Source organism: Pieris brassicae, chromosome 5 (assembly GCF_905147105.1).
Source record: "Pieris brassicae chromosome 5, ilPieBrab1.1, whole genome shotgun sequence".
NCBI lineage: Eukaryota > Metazoa > Arthropoda > Insecta > Lepidoptera > Pieridae > Pieris > Pieris brassicae.
The window spans coordinates 3,509,653-3,529,256 of record NC_059669.1 but is presented as its reverse complement, the minus strand read 5'-3'; the positions used below and the strand labels follow the sequence as shown (position 1 = coordinate 3,529,256).

Here is a 19,604-nt window from a genome sequence, read left to right as displayed (position 1 = left end):
TATAATTATTATCCTTTATGTTTTCATATTTATAAAGGATATTATTATTTTCGTTCTCGGTAATTAAGTTCACAGAATTTTTGTTAATATCTATTATATAATTCAGATCATATACAACTTCAACCATTAAAATGTATGTCATAATGCATTTTATAAAATAAAGTTTTTGCTTGTTCAAAATTCATTATCATCCGATATCTCTTCTAGTGGTATTTCTTGACAGTTAGTCTGAAATAAAAATTACTATTTTTATTGATTGTATGGATTAAGACTACCCGTTGCGCCATTATTTGTTAATTCGTGATACTCTAACAAAGTTTGTGTTATTTTAGGATTAAGATTTCTAAAAGCATAATTAATACTGTCTCCTGAATGTTAACACGGCTTTTAGTGCTCTGATGGAATGTTCGATTGGTGACAAGTGGGGCTTCGGATATTTAAAAGGATTGAGATTCCAGTTCTCTCTGATGACTCTAGAGTCTAGAGCTACATTTGCCGAATGAAGATCTAAGTTATAACATAGTTTTGTTGTAAAACGATGTATTTTATCAACTAAATTATGAATTTATTTTGCGGCAGTCATCTTTAGTTTTAATGCAGGCTTGTTCGCCATCAGTAACGATACTCTGTAACTTCGCGATGTTGACGTATTTGATATCAATTTTGACAAATTTGTCTCAATATTGTAACAACCAAACCAAAGCGGTGTAACGTTGAGATCGCGCGGTACAAAAACTCAAAATTAATGATCTGATGTTCCAAAGTACCACTGCAGATCATATTATGTGCAAACTTACCAAATTGATATCATCAGGAACTCTAGAGAGCAAATCTAATATTTCACTATGAGGTACTCTGTTGGGTTTCAATATTTTTCTTGTGAATTTATGGATACCTAAAAAATCAATACGTTTTAGATCAGATAACGTTCTTATTCTCTATCTGCCCAAGCAGTTATATTATCAGAATTTAGAAATAGTTTATAAAGTTATTTTTACTTAGTCAATGTCGATAATAATTGAGTTTAAAGCGATAATAAAAACTTTTACATAATTCAAGATACGTACCCCATACCATTAAAATGTATTGAAGTGGTATTAAAAACATAATACACGCAATTATGGAGATGAGGAAAATTGCCAAAAAACTTACGAAAGGCACTGAAAAATTGTATAAGCTGAAAAAACATAGATTTATTAAACTACAAATGTATTTAGCTTGGCCTTTTTGGCTGCGAGTTAAGTATTTAATTTTTTCTCTTGTTTCATTAGAAAATAGTATATGTTCAAAAGTCTAAATTTAACATTAGTATATATGTATATGTGTACACCCGATAAATCTGACATGCTGAGGTTACAGTGTATGGACACAAGTGTGATACCTATTCAATCATTCTTAACAAGGGGATGGATGTCACGACTTTAGATGGCTTTATTTTACATAGAACTAGGGGAAAACGGGCAGGAGGCTCATCTGATGTTAAGTGCTACCGCCACCCATGGACAATCTTAATGCCAGAGGACTCTCGAGTGCGTTTTAAGATTTGGTACGCTCTTTTCTTTAGGGACCCTAAGTTTAATCGATTCGGAAATACTTCAGAGGACAGCTGTTTCTTCAAAGTGGTGGAGATTTTACATTATCATTCAAAACTCAACAAAACTGCGTATTTTCTGTTTTTGATTTCTCCCGGGAATCGCAGCTGAGAGCCGAGATGGTTCGTAGTCGATCATGACATAATACATTAATTAGGCCACTGAGAATAGGGAGAATAAGAGACTAAAAAGTTCTGGATGTTTGTGGAAATCACAGATAAACAGTAAGCTAAGTAGTTTTAATAAAAAAATAATATTAGTAAATGTATGTAATCTATGTAGGAGATGTTTAATGTTAATTATATACGTACTTCTTAATACTTTCACCAAGGCTTGCTACTTTACCAACAAAGTTTTGAATTGTTTGAATCGTTTCTTGGAAATCTTGGATTCTCTGACGTAGGGACTTGTCTTCCTGGAATTATAACGAAACAATGTTCATTTCTGTATAGATGTTTGAGGATGTTTTATATTTACTAACCTTTTCTTTTTGAAAATTTTCCTCTTCTTTTGGTATTTGTTTTTTACCTAAAATTGAAATATGTGCGTAGTAATTTTGATGACGATCTATAAAATTCTGAAGAACTTTTATTTTTTTACTTAATATTATAATTCTTAATAAGCCAACCACTTCTAGTTGGATTAGAAAATTGTGGAATGACTTGCCTTGGAATGGAGGCTATTATGCGTGGTCTATATAAATACAAAATTGTATTTTATTACTCACTTAAAATAAAGCTATATTGTAATTGCGACCATGAGGTCGTGCGTTCGTATTTCTATATCGCATTTAAAATTACCTCGAACGGTGAAGGAAAAAATCACGAGGGAACCGGCACGCGCTTAGACTCAGCTGATCACCTACTTGCCTATAACCGTAAGAGAAATCTGAGGCCAAGATCAAGAGATGAAGCGGCAATGTTATTTTTATCTACAAAATTTTGAACGTCTTCTTAAAATAGCAGAAACATGCTTATACATTCTGTCTAATAACGGCTATCTACCTCATTAATGGTCATCTTGTTATAAAAGAAACTCACCATCCGCCAGAGGTCGATAAACACAGAAAGGCAACAATAATAGTAATGGTAGCATCCAGGTTTTAAAAAAGTAACAAAAAAATAACCAACAGATTAGCGATATAATGTTGGCTTTCCTTGATTGCCATTCAAAGCATGATCTGAAAAAGAAATACTTTCACCAAACGAAATGTATTATTATTTATTAATTTATTATATTAGATTGCTTGTCCCGTAATGTCCGAAACTAAAATCAAATTTATTATATATTTGATTTCAAGATAACCTTATGCTACGATGATTCACAGTTTATCTTAGTTTGTAAGAATTCTGTTAGTAATAGATATACGTTAAAAAGCTGTGTTTGCTAGTTAAAGCAGCTTTCTAAGATTTTATTATTATGCCCGTTTAACAATAAGTAAATTGACCTATATAAAGCTGTTTTTATAAAACTCTCCTCCGAAACAAAATTTTCTTCTTAGTAACTTTTGTTTTATACTGCTAAGTGATACGGGTTGTTTAGGACGTTTTGATATAAAAAAGTTTTAACCCTTTATTTTCTTTTAACCCTTCTACTTGTACCACCAACCCCGAATTTTAATATTAGCACTGTAATAATCTTCAACACTTATCGATCGATATCTTTAAATCGCATCGCAATACTACAAAGGATTATGTATTTTCATTTAAACATGAAAAAAGGAGTAGAACTAGGCATATTAATTATTTAGAAATTTGTCTACTAACTTAGTATAAATATTTATTTATTTGTACTTGCTTTAATATCCGCAACGCATCAACCAGCCACATAACTATAACTCTTCCTCTTGCTATGTTTCGAGCCAGTAAATGTCTGTCAAGCTTTTCTTCTGATTCCATTACATTAACTTCCTTAGGTGTTAAAACTTTCAATGAAGCCTTGATCTAAAGGAAATACGTATTCGCTTAAAATCTTTTTAGTAATATTGTACCTACTTAAGTATTTACAGGGTCTGAGTTCAATTTCCTGAGGCTGGTATTTACTTAAAACGCTTAGAAGGCTTTTAATTAATGTTTACTTTAAGGTAAGCTATATCTGACAGTCGAATTCGAGTCTAATGATATGATTCAGAAATAGGAGTAAGGATAAACTATAAAATCCCACTGTTAAAATTCGATACGGTTTTGACATATTGGAGTCTACTACTAAAGTCTCGACTGTGAATTAGGGTATAAAGAGCTGAGACTTTCTTCGAGAAAAGACCGGAAGAAATTCTACTGTCTATTCATCCTATATCAATAGGCCGTTCTAGATACATCGTGTGGCTGAGCTAAATATACAATTCTCAAATGCACTCACAAGATTCCAAGACACTTCCATTTCCAATAATATTCTCGGGTTATTTCCCCTGGCACGTTCGCGTTGCGTGCTTTCTTTCAATGCGTACCATTTTTTCCCAGGCTCAATGTTCAGAAGAGGTATTGAAATATTTCCCACCTCCTCGCCTTTCTTTTCATCGTAAACTGTTACCTCTAATATTGAAGTTATGTCAGTGACTTGGCTGAAATAATAGTGTGAGTTTTTAAAGTGAAATGTTTGAAGATGTGTGGTGAGACATTGCTAAAGGATAGAATTGAATTCATATTAATAATGCGACAATTCATTATATCGCGTAGACGCTTTACTGTAATTTTTTGAGAAATTGTTGTTATACTTTAAAATAATTTATTATATCTGTTAGTCAACGATGTCCGGCGAAGTGTTAACCAATAAACTATGAATGTTATCATTATAATTTAATAGTAAAAACCTATTTAAGCTGCGATGTCGTCGGTTCTTAGAAAATATAAAAATATTAGGCAAATAAGATACCAAATTAAAAGTACCTGGTCCTACCTACCTACCTTGATGAAACAAATGATGACGAAATCGATGCAGGAATCTGACGCCCAGAGCTAACATGTGTATGGTTGTTTTTTCTTTAAAAGTTATAAAGTGGAAACTTACAAATGAAACACTTTCATCCAACTTGGTGCATTAGTTTTATTGTCTGTCGCTGTAAACACCCTTTCATTGTTCAACGAGAGGATACAGTAACAATCATTTCCGTTTAAGCCTTTTGCACCATAGACTATGACGTTTAACCATCCAACGTCTGATGTGTCGCATAGACGATACCATTTCTAGAAAATGAACAGATTATAAACTTCAGAAATATTGTAATGGCGATTACGAGAAAAGATATTCATTTTACACTGAGTTATGGTCATAACTATATATATAGTAAAGTAATCCTTCAATTGGTAGATATTCGCGGAAATTCAACTCAAAGTTTGGGTTTTTGATGATCCAGTTTACAGTTTTTAACAGATATTGTAAAATCGTATACAGTATACATAATTAATTCACAAAACCAACGCCGGGTAATTTTAATACATATAGACCTCATTAGAACTTGCTTTTACGGTTAGAAGGATATAGAAACAGAAGACCGAATGGCATATAGGAATATCACCAAGTTGGTGGGGAGGAGTCACTTGCACAGGCGTTAAGGAACTTGGCATTCTTCGAAACTGGAACTAATGATTTTGATTTAAAAACAAAATGTAATTCACTTATTTCGTGCGAATCCTATTGTATCACTATAATATGACTTGTAATTAAGTGTGCATTCTAAACAATAAATACATTAGGAAGTATTATCAAAACTTCATTATTTGATTCTTCTCATTTATAAAAATATGCGATAAATGTTGTGGGTTTAATAATTTCTTAACATCAAAATACACAATGACTCTAATATACTTACATGACTAAACAATTACAATCTATTATGACATTTGATAAGAGGGAATCCTTTATTACCTATTTAAAAATATATATAAAGACATATCTATGTGTGTAGGATATATATCGATTATATTTATGTAGTTAAAATAAACTTACATACTTTCTTCTCAAATGTTTAGCCTCTCCTGCGTCATTATCATACATATTGTACAAAGTATTAATATCCGAAATTCCACTGATTGTTAGTAAATAAAATATTTGGATTTCCGAGTCATCTAAGAGTACTTGTATTTTTTTAGTTTTTTCCTTTTCTATTCTAGACAGATCTATTGTGTGTCTGAAAAGTAACATACATAAGAGATGGTAGGATACAACAAGTTGAGGTGAGGGACCTAGTTATCACACTATATTTTGTAAGCTCCTTAGAGGTATCATGCGAAGATGTTGGGCTCCGAGTGTCAAATAATCACACTCCGCGTGTTAAAAGGTCGCAATCATGTATTTAAACATTACAAACACAATTGGTTAAATAGTGACCAACGTATTTACAATATCAATTTAAAAAAGAGTGGCTGCGATCTCTCATTCGATAGACAGCCTTGATGAGCTCCATGATTTTTTTACCGACGTTACTTATACGAATAATGATATTATTACTGAATTAAGAAAACAAATGCAAACATTTTAATTAATGGACATCCTAGGTTCTCTCGGCGTTACAAAGATTCAAGATTGGCTTGAATTCCACGTTGAATTACATACGTTTAGGTCCAACGGAGCTAACGTAACATAACATAACTGAATAAATTTTCTTGAATTTTTACCTTCCTACTTTAACGTCCTTGTCCCAAACAACGATTTCTAATGTATGTTCATCCTCATATAAATTAAAATGGTGTAATTCTTGAAACATGACTTTTGAGTTGTTTGTTTTAATCATTTTAGATTTACGTTTTTCTGATCCTAATCTGAAATTTAAAAAATCATGTATTGGCTGGATGATTTTTGCAAACTGTAAACAAAAATTCCGTGTAATCTAGCAATTAAGGTATTATTTCGCTAACGTATTATGTTGCATTTTGGTGCTTATGCATCTGCCTTTATTGAGTAAATAATTAGAGACAGTAATTGAATATGAATGAAAATTATTATTCTGCATATTATCTATAATAATATAATGCATAATGACAGGTGCATAGACATCTTCTTTCTTGTGTTCATTTCTTTTTCTTTCTAATGGATTTATAAAAATAATTAGACTTGGGAGTCATTATAAGAGTAAAACATTTGCCCGATAAATGTTACATGACAATTAATGCGTTCACTCCAACATTTGTACTGACCTAATACGACAGCCAACGTATCGAGGTTTTTCTTCCTCAAGTACGTTAAACCCTGCAACTTCTATTAGAGCAATGGTGACAGTCGCAATTTTACACTTCTTAGTAACCCTTGTTGTTATGTCTCTCTTTGTAGTATTCGATAAAATCAGCTGAAACATTATCAGTGCTTATCAAGTATAGCACAATTTTTTAAACAATTAAACAAGAAATGAGAACGTTTAGAAGGCCTATGTAGCATATCAGCAAGATTGTTGTATTTTGGTGTTTATTGCTTTGTATGAGTTATTTTACAAAAGGCAGTTTTCTTTGGATGGATAAACGTGTATTGGTATCTAATCTGAATTGTTATATACATTTTTGCAAGTTAGGATTTATTCTATTTGTATTAGACATTTCTAGTCTGTCCTTTGTACTTTACGCTGAGATATAACGAGTAACAATAATCGTCTATATTAAAAATAATTTATTTTCCTCGACGTGAATCGATTGTCATACTTTATTAAAATCAAGTGCACTGTCTACCTTTTCAACATTACTGTACGAATTTCTTCTTTTGTTTTTATCGTTCTTTTCTTTTTCCTGTTTTCGCTTTCTAGCTTCTCTTATTCTTAAGCGAATACGACTTCGGATTGATTTTGGTGCTGAGGACGCGGGTTCTGTGCAGTCATCACTTAACGCGTCATCTTTAACTTCGGCTAGTCTGAAAAACAGATTTAATTTATATGTGCGTGACTGCTGCTGTTTCATAAGAGATTATGCTTTAATAACAGTTTTTATGACATAATAACGAACAAATTTGTTACTAAATCAATAAACAATAAAGTTGCCTTTTATTAATATATTTTTTGTTTAGATAACTAACAAGGTAATTAAATAAAAAACATTCACATTTGAATAATTTTCATCGTTCAATTGTAAACATTATAATTAATATTAAATTTAAGGTCTTAAATAAGGCCTCGCCTGTATCTGGGAACATAGCAGCAAAATGCGAGCATCACAAAAATAATTAAATACGCTTAAAATATAATGATTTAAGTAGCTTAGCACCTAAGATAGGTAGTTGACTTATGTGTAGGAATTTAAAAGATATAAATATTCTTGAAGATGTTAATTACTTACGATTCAAGACTTCCCTTAAATGATAAGTCAAAGAGGGAAGCGTTTTCACTTTTTTGTATATTATTGTCATCGTTTATTAGCAACTCGACTATGGGTACAACATTTCTTCCACTAATAATAGCCTCGTCATATACAATTTCACGGGAAGTGGAATTCCCATTCCCTTTAGCATCATCTACTTCTACTGTCATCTGCGTTGCCATGAAGTTATGACTTTTATCCTCTTGTAAAACATTTGCATTTAGTGGAACTAATTTTGTATTATGATCTTCTTTAACACATGCTAAAAGATCTGCAGTCTTTGCTTTTTCTAACTTCTTTTGCATTTCACAATATTTTGTTTGCACTCTCTCGTGTAATTTTGATATATGTCTACTTCGTATTGAATTTTTTTCTTTCCTTCCATCTTTGTCAATTTCCATTTTGTTATTTTAACACCTAACACACTATAATTATACGAAAGGAAAACTAAAACTGGCCATTAATGTTGATATTGATTGTTGATATCTTTAATCATATCTAATCTTTTGTGATTGAGCACTTAGTGATCTGTTGATTTTTACTATACATTTAATTATTTCCTATATTTTTTTAATTAAAATCAACTTCATTATTGTATAATGATTGCATATCTTAGTTAAATTATCCTTTACATATATGTATAAACAACACTCCAAGTCACCACATACAGTTATGTATTAGCAAAATTCCTAACGGTAATTGTAAAAATAATAACCAGTATAGAAAATACTTTTGAACTTTACGATATAAATTCTTTAAAACATATCCAAAAGTTAATTTTCCAGATGAATTCATCATACTCTAGTTAGAAAATTCTAACGACGAAAAAGCGTGAAATGCAGCAGAGCATCAATGTTCAGGTGAATATATGGGCGCCTCGCGCAAGAAGCCCAGCGGTTTGTCACGTCAGCCACAAATTATGACCTCAGCAAAATGCACTTCGTTCATGTTGTATCATACTAATATGAGAACGCCAGACAGCGGGAAAATGTATTTTAAGAATAAATCTTTTCATTTTTTACTATTATTAAATTTGTCATTTGCATCATGTTAAAATACAATAAACTAATGCATCACTATCTGTCTGTTAAGCATTTGGTATAGGGATAGCACATTGGGAATGACAGGAAAGTTTGTATAAAAGTTCATAGAATTCGGGTTCATAAAATAATACATCCGGTATAACTAGCATTCCTAATAGGTACGAGTTCGGGTTATACACTACAAACAAAGGCAGTGAAATGAAATGATAGAAAAAGTGGAATATGTTAATATTATAGTAAATTAAACCTATATTACATTGTCATAATGTTTCGTCCGTACTTACAAAGTATTTAAAGGTAAATAACTAAAGAAATTAATTAACAAATTAAAGTACCTACTGATTATTCATAGGCATATATAAGGCGTAGATGCCTTTATAAATAGTTATTTCGTTTCAAAAGTATCATGAATACTTGAGATTTATGGCAACTAATAATTTCCTTTTAACCAAATATTACACATTGTATGTGTATTGTAATGATTGTGTTTAGTTATTTATACAGATGCATTGCCAAAATGTATTAAATAATTACATTTTTTTAAGTCAATTCGCATAAAGTAGAAACTTAAAAATATACTTTTAGTTAAGTTTCTACTTAAGATACAGATTTCCTTTATAATATTCCCTTGTCAAAGTCTTTGTAAAAATTCAGCTCACGAATTTCTGATCACAATTTGATCGGTTGAGAGGACCTTGGTCTTGTGCGGTATTGAGATATCTCCCTTTGAATTTATGATGCCTATCTACTTTTATTACGAATTGGAAACGTACAGATGTCCCAAGATATGCCAAGGAATACGTTCGACGATTTTTAGTGACAGTTCTAGTTATTTTTATTTAAAGTCGTGGACTTTACTGTTCCGAAACGATAAGTTGGCAAAGGTAATCTAAGTGCATTATGGTTTATTATATTTTATATAACAAGGTGTGAAGGAAGGGCTTTGTGCGTTTCCTCCAACCTAAAGGGAATTCTCGAGCAGTCTAACCACTGACTGGCCGGGCTACAGGCGCAGTGGCTAAGGTCGAAAAATTGTATAAATTATTAACGGTCGGAACAACTTTGTTAGCGCAATTCCGTGTAGTGCTTTGTAGACGCAGATCGAAGGTGTCGTTACAAAAGAGTGGCGTTTTCAGTTTCATCATATTCAGGCATAAAAAGACTTCATCTACTTACCATACTCATCTACAAAATTTAAATTTAGTTCATTTCAGATTTTGTGAAGTTTAGTTTCTCTGATTATTCCATAAAATTTACATTTTTGGAATACCAAAAAAATCTTATGGGGTTATATAAACTATGTAAAAAAGTATTAAAAAACCTGTTAATTGATTAAAGCATTAAAAAAATTCAATCTTCTCACACTCGTCAAGTCAAAGATGATTAAACATTAATTTATTTTATGAATATTAAACACACGCTCTGGAAACACTTTGGAAATTATAAAAAAAAACTTATAAAACAAATTTGTCAAATTTCAATAATGAATACAAAATTAAACGTCTTAAAAATATAAGTTTTATACGCCATATAGCTCTTTATTAAAAGAGTAATGAATGAAAACAGAACTAATGAAGAGAAAACTTGGCCCAATGAGTTAGACGGTCTCAATTAAGTTTTAAAGCTTTCCAAGCTAAGTCGACATTTTATCTTTACACCACGAGAAACTTCAACCTAATTGAAAAGCAATCTTTTGAAAGAGCATTCTTTTAAATCTTTAATTAGAGTACCTGTAATTAATAAAGTTTAAATCAATTATCATGGCTAATAAGAATACATGATTGATCAAAGTACGAGCTTAATAATATGCCAATAATCATTGTCTATAAAATCACGCAAAATCTGACTTGTTAAACATTCTAAAATATAATAGTAGTCATATGAAATCGATGAATATATACTTGAATATTATGATTTTGAATATTATGGAAGTACATAAATTAAACTAATAGAATCTTCATACCCCATAACTAAATATATTATTTACCGTTAAATACATCTAATTATCTTTGTTATACATAACGAATAAAAAAATAAAGAAATTCTTTAATATTATTGCAATTTATAGTAGATAGGTAATATTAAAAAAAGGAATTTATTTAATGGATGATCAATAAAGCAGTAAAATAACTATAACACAGAAAAGGTTAACTATAAGCGAAATTATAAACCTACGAACCTAATACACATCGGGAATTTGATTTTAAGAAGTTAATATTTGCTGAAAGGTTTGATTAAAATCCCTTTTAATGTTAAGATTGAACTTGTGAAACTCAAGTTCACACTTAGCATGGAAACATTTGAATTTGTCCGTAATCGTAAAAGCTATCCAGATAGCTAGTTACCTAGATGTTATTTATTTTTAATTCTAACCATATAGATATAAACAATACGACCTGCGGTTTTGTTTATAATTAATGTATTCCATCTTCTAATTTCTAGTTTCATTTTTAACTTAATAATCTAAAAAGTTTTTTTCCGACGTTTAGAATTATGTAAATAACTATAAGTTTTTAATAATAATACATAGCTTTAATCCGTTCAAAAAGTGTTTTCTTAATCTAAAATTTGTATGAAAATTGAAAAAGTCTTTATGATGTCGTCATAACCACAACACTATATATATTATACTTAAAGATATAATGTACTTTGAACCTGAAAATATGTAAATGTAACGGTTAGGGTGTCAATAAAGAATTTTCGTTTGTACATCTTAATTTCCCTAAGGTCGACAGGAGTGACGCGTCAGAATCTCACTGTTTTCTTAACTGTGCCTTATTGATGACCAAAATATATTTCTACCTTGTTTGTAGGGCGTTCGCTAGTTACTTATCTTGATTCTAAGAGGACTGCATTGTAATATTTTTTTAAAGTTGGTCCATAGATTTCTAGAATTTGTTTGTATTTAGGAATTTTCCTTGTAGAAGGCAATTTGTCATAAATATTCGTGAATAGGCATTTTTAAAGACATTTAAATGTTTTGAGAGCAAGATACATGCCCTACTTAACTACTTTAGATTTATCAAATGCTTTGAAGTCATCAACTAAAACTAATCTACTGATAATGATGATAAATTGGTTGAAGTTGATTCCGTTAAAGATTTTTTTTAAACTCGCATGATAATATTAATTACAATCAGCTAAAATTATCAGGGGCTTCTAATATTATTGTTCAAGATGACTTGGTTTTGTTTTTCGTAATTATCTTTTTCTAATGATAAAAGTATATCTAAGATAATAATTAAAATTCATTATTGTTATACCCGCCCGCACAGTACGTGCCCCGGGTTCAATTTTCGGCGAAACTATTGTTTCAGTTGATGGGCACAATGATTACTAAACGTTTTTGCCTATAAATAAATTATGACCATACATAATGTGTATTTGTCGCCCCACAATCGACACTTTATTCAAAGTAAAGAAAAATATTATTACTTTATCTTATATTGCATATTAGCGCTTTGTTATTGTACTGTGCATACACACGCACTATTTCACCTTGCCTGTGCGTATTCAAACATCTTTCAGCAATCAATACCATCATGTATACCAATGAACTTCCTGTCTATGTGCTTAATTAAATTCGCTCGAACGACGAAGGAAAACATTGTGAGTAAACCGGCTTGCCTTAGACTCAAAAAGTCGACAGTGTGTGTCAAGTACCTACTTGCCTATTGACAAATAATCATGAAACAGATACAAAAATCCGAGGCCCACACCTAAGAAGTTTGACTGGTGATATACATTAAATGTACATACAAGTGAATTCTGAAAATTTTACTAGCAAAAGGCAGATGTATAGATGGCTCATTGAACACTAAAATAATAATAATCCTGTGGCGTAAAACTCTTAATGGGCCTTGGTCTCAGATTGTATCTATTTTCTCGATAATTTTATTTTATAGACAAGTAGGTGATCATCCGCCAGGGTCCAACACGTGTCAATTTCGAGACCAACACGTGTTCAAAACGGTTATGAAAATAATTTAAAACATTCAGATTAATATCATTTAAATATGTTTATTTATACAATGTTCGTGTTGATAAAAACTTGTGCTCATTATTCGTTTATGTTGTGAAAATGTAGTCATTGAGGTAAGGCCCATTTATCAAAGCGATGTAAATTAAATAAATAAAGTTTTGATGTTTATTAGGGTCTGAACAAATATACACGGGGTCGCGGTAATTGTTTTTTTTTTTCGCCGGAACATTTACAGCACACATTTAGATATGATTTTATATTCAAGTGTAATACAATCGTGAGTAAGTAGATCATGAATGTTTTTAAAACATTCACATTTTGATTATTAATTTGCAATTGCATGAAATTAACTTCAAATGTTATAAACATAAACTATTCCAATTTTAAATCCTATAGTCATTGGTTGATACGTTTTGTTTTTAATTTGCACTTTTTCGTCACTGTTTATATTTAAACGATAGTATTTACTTTTTTTATAACATAGTAACGTTAATTAAAAATGGATAAATACAATACAACACCATTTTTTTAAGTTTGGTCCCTTTAATGCTGGAAGCATTTCGTCTCTGTATTGCGATACTTCTTCGTTTAGTGAGGAAAGCACCAGTTACTCTGAGGTCACCGGTACAATCAACCAGGTGCCAATTTAAATCTTTAATTAGCGCCTGTGCAGTTGAAACCCACGGTACAAGTGTCTCCAAAGGGATTAATTAACGGATTAGTGATTTTGTCTATGAAACATACACCAGCTTTATATTAAAATATATATTAATACAGCAGTACCTACATGGCAGAAAGTTGCAAAGTACAGACAGAAAAAAAAGCACACAGGAATTAACTAAATGTAAATAGGCTTTTAATATCATAATTATTATATATCTTAATATAATAATAGGTTATAATAAATATATATAATCCAACTAGAAACGAAGAAGCTAATGGACTTTTATATAATCTATGTTCTATAAAAAGTATTTCTTTAAAATACTTAACATGTTTGACTACGTCGATGTATGATAGATATCTTTATACCAATGAAACGACATATTTCGTTACATTATTTAAAAGTAATTAATTGCTTAAAAACTCAAAATATTTAGTAAGATTTTAGGAAAAACTTAATAGATAATAGAACGATTGTCTATGCAAAACTAGCGAACAAGAGATCCCAAATTGTCATCAGTCATCATTGATGAACCAAGGAATAGCGAACGATTTTAGTGAAACTAGAATTTCCTGCAAAAGCGTGAACTATTCAATTGACGTATCAAGCTGATTACTGAGTGTTCGGGGATCGTCTGAGACTCAGTATAATTACGTGAAACCTACCCCGGAACGTGAATTGTACTGAATTCAAGCCAAATAGGAGAACAGATCAAATCCTACAGAAAGGAGCCATTTAATGTTGATACAAAGCCTTCACTTCTCTTGTATAGTTAAAAAATAAAATATGTAGAGTAAAAATAGTAAATCTATAGAGGAATATATAGGAAGTAGAATAAGACTGCCGAATTCCGTCTGTACAAACCAACTTCTCATTGAAATTCTAATACAACAGAATGAACGCTACTTATTCAGACCTTGATATATTCAGTAAAGACAAAATCAAAAAGCATTTATTCATATAGGTAAAACAATGTACACTTATGAACGTCAAAATAGTAGGTGTCGGTAGTAGTCGGCTGACCAATAAAAAAAGGCACAATCTTATATATAATAATATATCTTTTAGAAATTAATTACTTAGTAAAGCTTAAAACTGTCGTATTTCCTATCTTTTTCATAGTATAATATCTTTAATTATTTTCAACGTGTGATATATTTTATAACAGATCGATTTTAACTTATACTGTAGAAAATGTACACGATGTACTTTAGATAAAAATCAATCAAAAATCGCCAGTTGCGTGAAGAATAGCTGGTGGAATACATTTGCCAATAATAACAATGAACGACCGCAGAGTTCAGTGACGTGCCTAGCCAGAAAGCTAAAGCATAAATATATGTGAATAATTAACCGTTCCTTATTTAAAGGATAGGTCAATTCAAAAACATTTTTCTAATTACCACATTAAATTACGTCCTACAGTGGCAGAGACCTGTGAAGTTGGTAACACTTTAATAAGAAAACTTTCATGTTCGATTTGAGAAGTTTCCTTCGATGAAATTATTTTCCTTTTGCGTGTTCACCAATGTTAGATGATTGATGAGATTTGGTCTTTTTAAGAAGGTTCAGGGAGCAATAGTATAATCAAATATTAGTTTATATCTACATAAGGCACATTTGGGAAATTTCTAAATAGTATGTTATACAAATACTAATCAAAATAGTGATTTGGTATTTGAAACAACATTTCAATCATTTACATTTTATTCATTAATTTCTGTTAATTAGACTGACGTGCTTATTGCGTCTAGATCAAGCAAAGTACCGTAACCCTTACAATTTTTTTTAAATGGCTTGATTCCTCTTCAAGGTTTATAACTTTTACATTCATTTGTTCTGCTTCACCGCATCCTTCGCGATCTGTATACAACAAAGGAATTTGTTTCTGGTCATGAGTCTGTTAAACCGTCATAAGTCACTTACCTTCTCATCTACACTTCACAAACCTACACTTTTCCGTCAACCAGTGGTATCGCTGGTGGAGAATCACAATTTTATATTACAATATAAAATCTTTTCGCAGAGCATTACTCTATACACTATCCGTGATGAAAAAGACATGCATCTCCGTCGCTGAGTCTGTTGTACAGTCACCATTCTCAGTACACCATTGCATTCTTTAAAAAAACAGTAGTTTTATTTCATCATAAACTTCAATCAATTAAACGTTTTATAATTAGACACAACATTCTCTAATGTATATTTATTATTTTTCTGAATATTAATATATCTTTTTGTTTTAGTTGTGTTATATTTTCCTAAGCGTCAGCCTAATTTTTAGACATTCTGGTAATTTTTTAGCTAATTTAATAAAGTTACACGCGTAATCCTCATTATATAGTATGTTTAATCTTTAAAAAAATAAACACCTACTTCCATTAGAAATCTTTTACATTTAGTATTATGCCAGGCTATATATCAATATTTATATTTTGAAATATTTATTTAAACCCCCATTTGTCGGTTTAACACGATGCTAAGTGTTAAATACTATTAGATTAGTTCGAAATATTTCATCAACTTTAGTTTCCGTAGAACGTAGAATTGGGATATGAAATTTAAGTTTTTACCTGTGAATAGGAAGCAATTAATCTGTCAATTGCAGTATCGCAACGTAGATCGCACACGAGCGAGATTCGATTTTCGAAATTCACTACTGCATTAGTTAATAAATCAGTTTCAAGTAAATTGTCAAATTAACTGTGATTTCTATGTTGATTTCTTTTTCATTTTGTGCGATTTTTGTCATACTTTGTAGAAATTATAGACGTTTTTGATACGTAATGATTTGATTCATAAGTAAGTACTAACAAAAAACAAAAGACTGTTGTGAAAACATTTATTTAAAGTGTATAAATACATTCGCATAATACATTTTCGATGTTGACAAAAGCTTAATTCTAAAATACGTATAAATGCTTAATGGTATGTCATGTTATTAATATTATGACCAATTTTACTATTTTCGTTAAATTACTCCATAAGTATTATAAATCTTTGGCGTTTTTTCATAAAATACATGTACATTAGGAAAAAAATTGTTTAGTATCAATCACTTATTCTTCCACGTTGGTAATATCAATGCATGAGACTTAACAAAAAATTATAAAAAAATAATCACTTTTTGTTAACATTCACATGTAACAACAATGTGTACCTTGGTGTACCTTCAGTGGGTCATGAGGAAGACACACTTTTGTATCGGTTTCATTGAAATTGTTCTTCGTAGGCATATTAGAATTTTGGTTGGCAAAAGTACGTTTGCTATATTATTCAAAGTATATAAAGTGGACAACAAATAATTAAAAATACGTGTACATAACAATTTTGAAAATACAAAAACAGTAAAATATTTCGACTAGGCCACGCCTTACCCTAGTGGTATATTATTTAGGTACTAAAAAGCAAAAGCTAAAATTAATAAAGTACAAAAATTGCAGTCAATTTTCAAATATAAATAAAATAATTTAATATAAAGGTCATTGACCTCAAAATGTAAACATGTAGGTCCTACAGGGATAACAAGTTGTCGAATTCCTTTACGCGATTGCGTTACGAGTTTAGAAATATAGTATTGTGATTCAATAAAGTTTACCATTACCTTCAGATCCAATATTATTTACGAGTAGCATAATATATGTTTCAATTAACAGGAATTAAAAAAAAAAAATGTATCCAGCATTGTCGCTATATATTGCATCATCTACGTATGTTTTACAATGGCACATTATTATCTATAATTACTTGAATAAGATGTAAAATATTTATTTTTACTAAAATATACTACATTCAATTAAGTATAGCGTTAAAAAAACAGTATTAGAACGTACAATTCTTAAATAATATAAAATTTTATTACAATTTACAAAAAACTTTGACTAAATTATATTTACAATGCCGTGCTCTATCTACGTAGAATAAAATAACTTAGTATAATGATTTAATTAATTATTTAAATTGATACTTAAGTAATTTTTTTATTATAAACATAATACAGTCACGTGCTTACTATAATAACAACTAATACAAAGCTCTCGTAAATGCTTTAACAAATTGATAATACTTAAATTTTACACAATCAATTAATGTCAATAATTTAATTAATAACTTCTCATGAATCCAATAGTTATTGTTTTTGGTTTTGTCACCATAGTTTTTTGAACTTGCTAAATAAATATTCGAAATTCAAATTCTACTCGACAAGTGACAAGACAATATCTTCGACAAAGTTAACACGCAGCCAAGTATCGTTTTCGTTACCGTAACACTAAAAAGCATGCGCATGCATTTATACGTCTTACAGATTTCAAAACCTAGACTATTTTCAGAAAGGTATATCTTCATTGGGGCAAACAAGGCTTATAGACTAGCATTTTCATACTTAATATTCATTATTACTGATACAACTGTTATAATATAATGCCTCATTGGCCGTACGTGAATCGTTTTCTCATTAGTTAAATTGAGATCTTTATACAAATAATAATATATTGATATACATTAATTGTAATTAATCTTCTCTAAATGGTTGAGCAAATATATCATTAAGCAGCTCTTGATATTCCTCAGCGTTGTACAAATAGTCCTCGTCGTCATGCGTTGAATTGTACCTGGATTTTAGTTAAAACAGTGAAATAAGACAGATTTACATACTGAATAAATAGTTCCTATATGATAGTCACAGGGATGATAGTAGGTATATATTGCTACAAAGTCGGGTTGACTATTATTACTACGGGTTGATATTTCTCGATTTTTCCACATGTTACGAACGTTTTCAGTAAGCTGCATGTAATTTATAGCTATTTCAGGACTCTGAATCAGTTTTTCAGGCGTATTTAGGTTAGTTATACCCCTTTAGAGAAATACTACTCTAGACCGAATTTTCTAGGTGTGGCACAAGGATGGAATGTTACGCGAGAGAGAGGGAAGATCGGAACCTTCTCGAAGCCAGATTGAACACTCTAGAACGCTGTACGACAAGGACGGAGCTATGTACGAAAGAGATACGTACGTTCTAGAATTGTGCAATTGTTACTCAATAGCAAACCTGCCTAGAGAGTTCTCGCATATCGTTCAAGATTACTCCCAGGGATATATAAGTGAGCCGAAACGCGACCAATTAATTCAATCGAGGGCGATTCCGAGAAATTAACATTGAAGTGATAATGTGAAAATAGTGAAGACAAGTGTTAAAGTACTGTGTGAAGTGCTTGTAATTGAAGTAATTACTGACCGTATTTTGTGAGTGGTAATTAGTGTATTTCTGCGCGTAATTTGTGGCTTTTTAGTGTAAACAAATTCCTCGATAATTTATTTCAAAATAAACACTTGAAAAGATGTACGGCTTTTTCTAACCGATCCCCTAGCTCGTAATATTATAGTCTACATGAAATTGTAATGGCCGTGGGCCAAAGCGACGCCAATAAATGGAAAAAAACCTGAAATTGCCTGTATGAGACTTTTAGCCATTTTAATAAACAACACTGTTTTTTTATTTCATAGCAAATCAAAATTCATACCTGAATATACTTCTTTTTCTTCTGGAATTTAAGTGAGCTGTGGCTTCTATACATAATACTGCGAAGTGATTATTGCACGAATACCTTGGACATACAAAATTAATTTTATAATATACAGTATGAAAGTATAATATAATTAGTTCTAGCCCGGCATGCCTCTCTAAAAATGTTCAGACGTCACTCTAGGTATACGCGTAAAACCGACCAGTAAAATGCTGCGATTTCTATGGTGATCGGTCTTCTGTGCGTAATATTTTTGGATTTACATGTACTGCTGCTGTTCATTTCTTTATCTTATGAACAAATATGAATTTTGTACATGGGATACATAGCTGGGATCTAAACGTGTTAGCCTAGTGACGCCTAGTACATCATGTTGGGTTTTGGTGGATGACTGCTTTTCGAGTCATATTATGGAAAACTCAGACGTATAATAGACATACTTATAGACTTGGGAGCCTAAAACAAAAATATTTTGGAACAGACATGCCCTCAGGCATATATATAGATAGTAAAATGAAAA

General features: G+C 30.8%; 2 protein-coding genes across 3 annotated transcripts in view; both read right to left on the bottom strand.

Annotated features, from left to right (window-relative positions):
• Positions 1–101: 101 nt before the first annotated feature.
• LOC123709866 (multiple C2 and transmembrane domain-containing protein-like) lies at positions 102–8,294 on the bottom strand. The gene is made up of 14 exons (XM_045661455.1): positions 7,847–8,294; positions 7,247–7,424; positions 6,725–6,873; positions 6,206–6,349; positions 5,538–5,718; positions 4,599–4,774; positions 3,951–4,152; positions 3,390–3,535; positions 2,633–2,772; positions 2,074–2,120; positions 1,904–2,007; positions 1,068–1,177; positions 798–895; positions 102–228 (listed from the first exon to the last, which is right to left on the bottom strand). The coding sequence occupies exons 1-14, from the start codon at positions 8,266–8,268 to the stop codon at positions 175–177; spliced, it is 2,151 nt and encodes a 716-aa protein (XP_045517411.1). The 5' UTR covers positions 8,269–8,294; the 3' UTR covers positions 102–174.
• A 9,520-nt stretch (positions 8,295–17,814) lies between these two features.
• Positions 17,815–19,604, bottom strand: part of LOC123709913 (collagen alpha-1(XVIII) chain-like) — a 131,056-nt gene continuing 129,266 nt past the window's right edge. For both annotated transcript variants that reach the window (XM_045661516.1, XM_045661517.1), the window contains 2 exons: positions 19,082–19,165; positions 17,815–18,169 (listed from right to left, as the gene is read on the bottom strand). In XM_045661516.1, the coding sequence (XP_045517472.1) occupies positions 18,070–18,169; positions 19,082–19,165 (184 nt within the window). In that variant the 3' untranslated portion in view covers positions 17,815–18,069. The remainder of the gene's footprint in view (positions 18,170–19,081; positions 19,166–19,604) is intronic.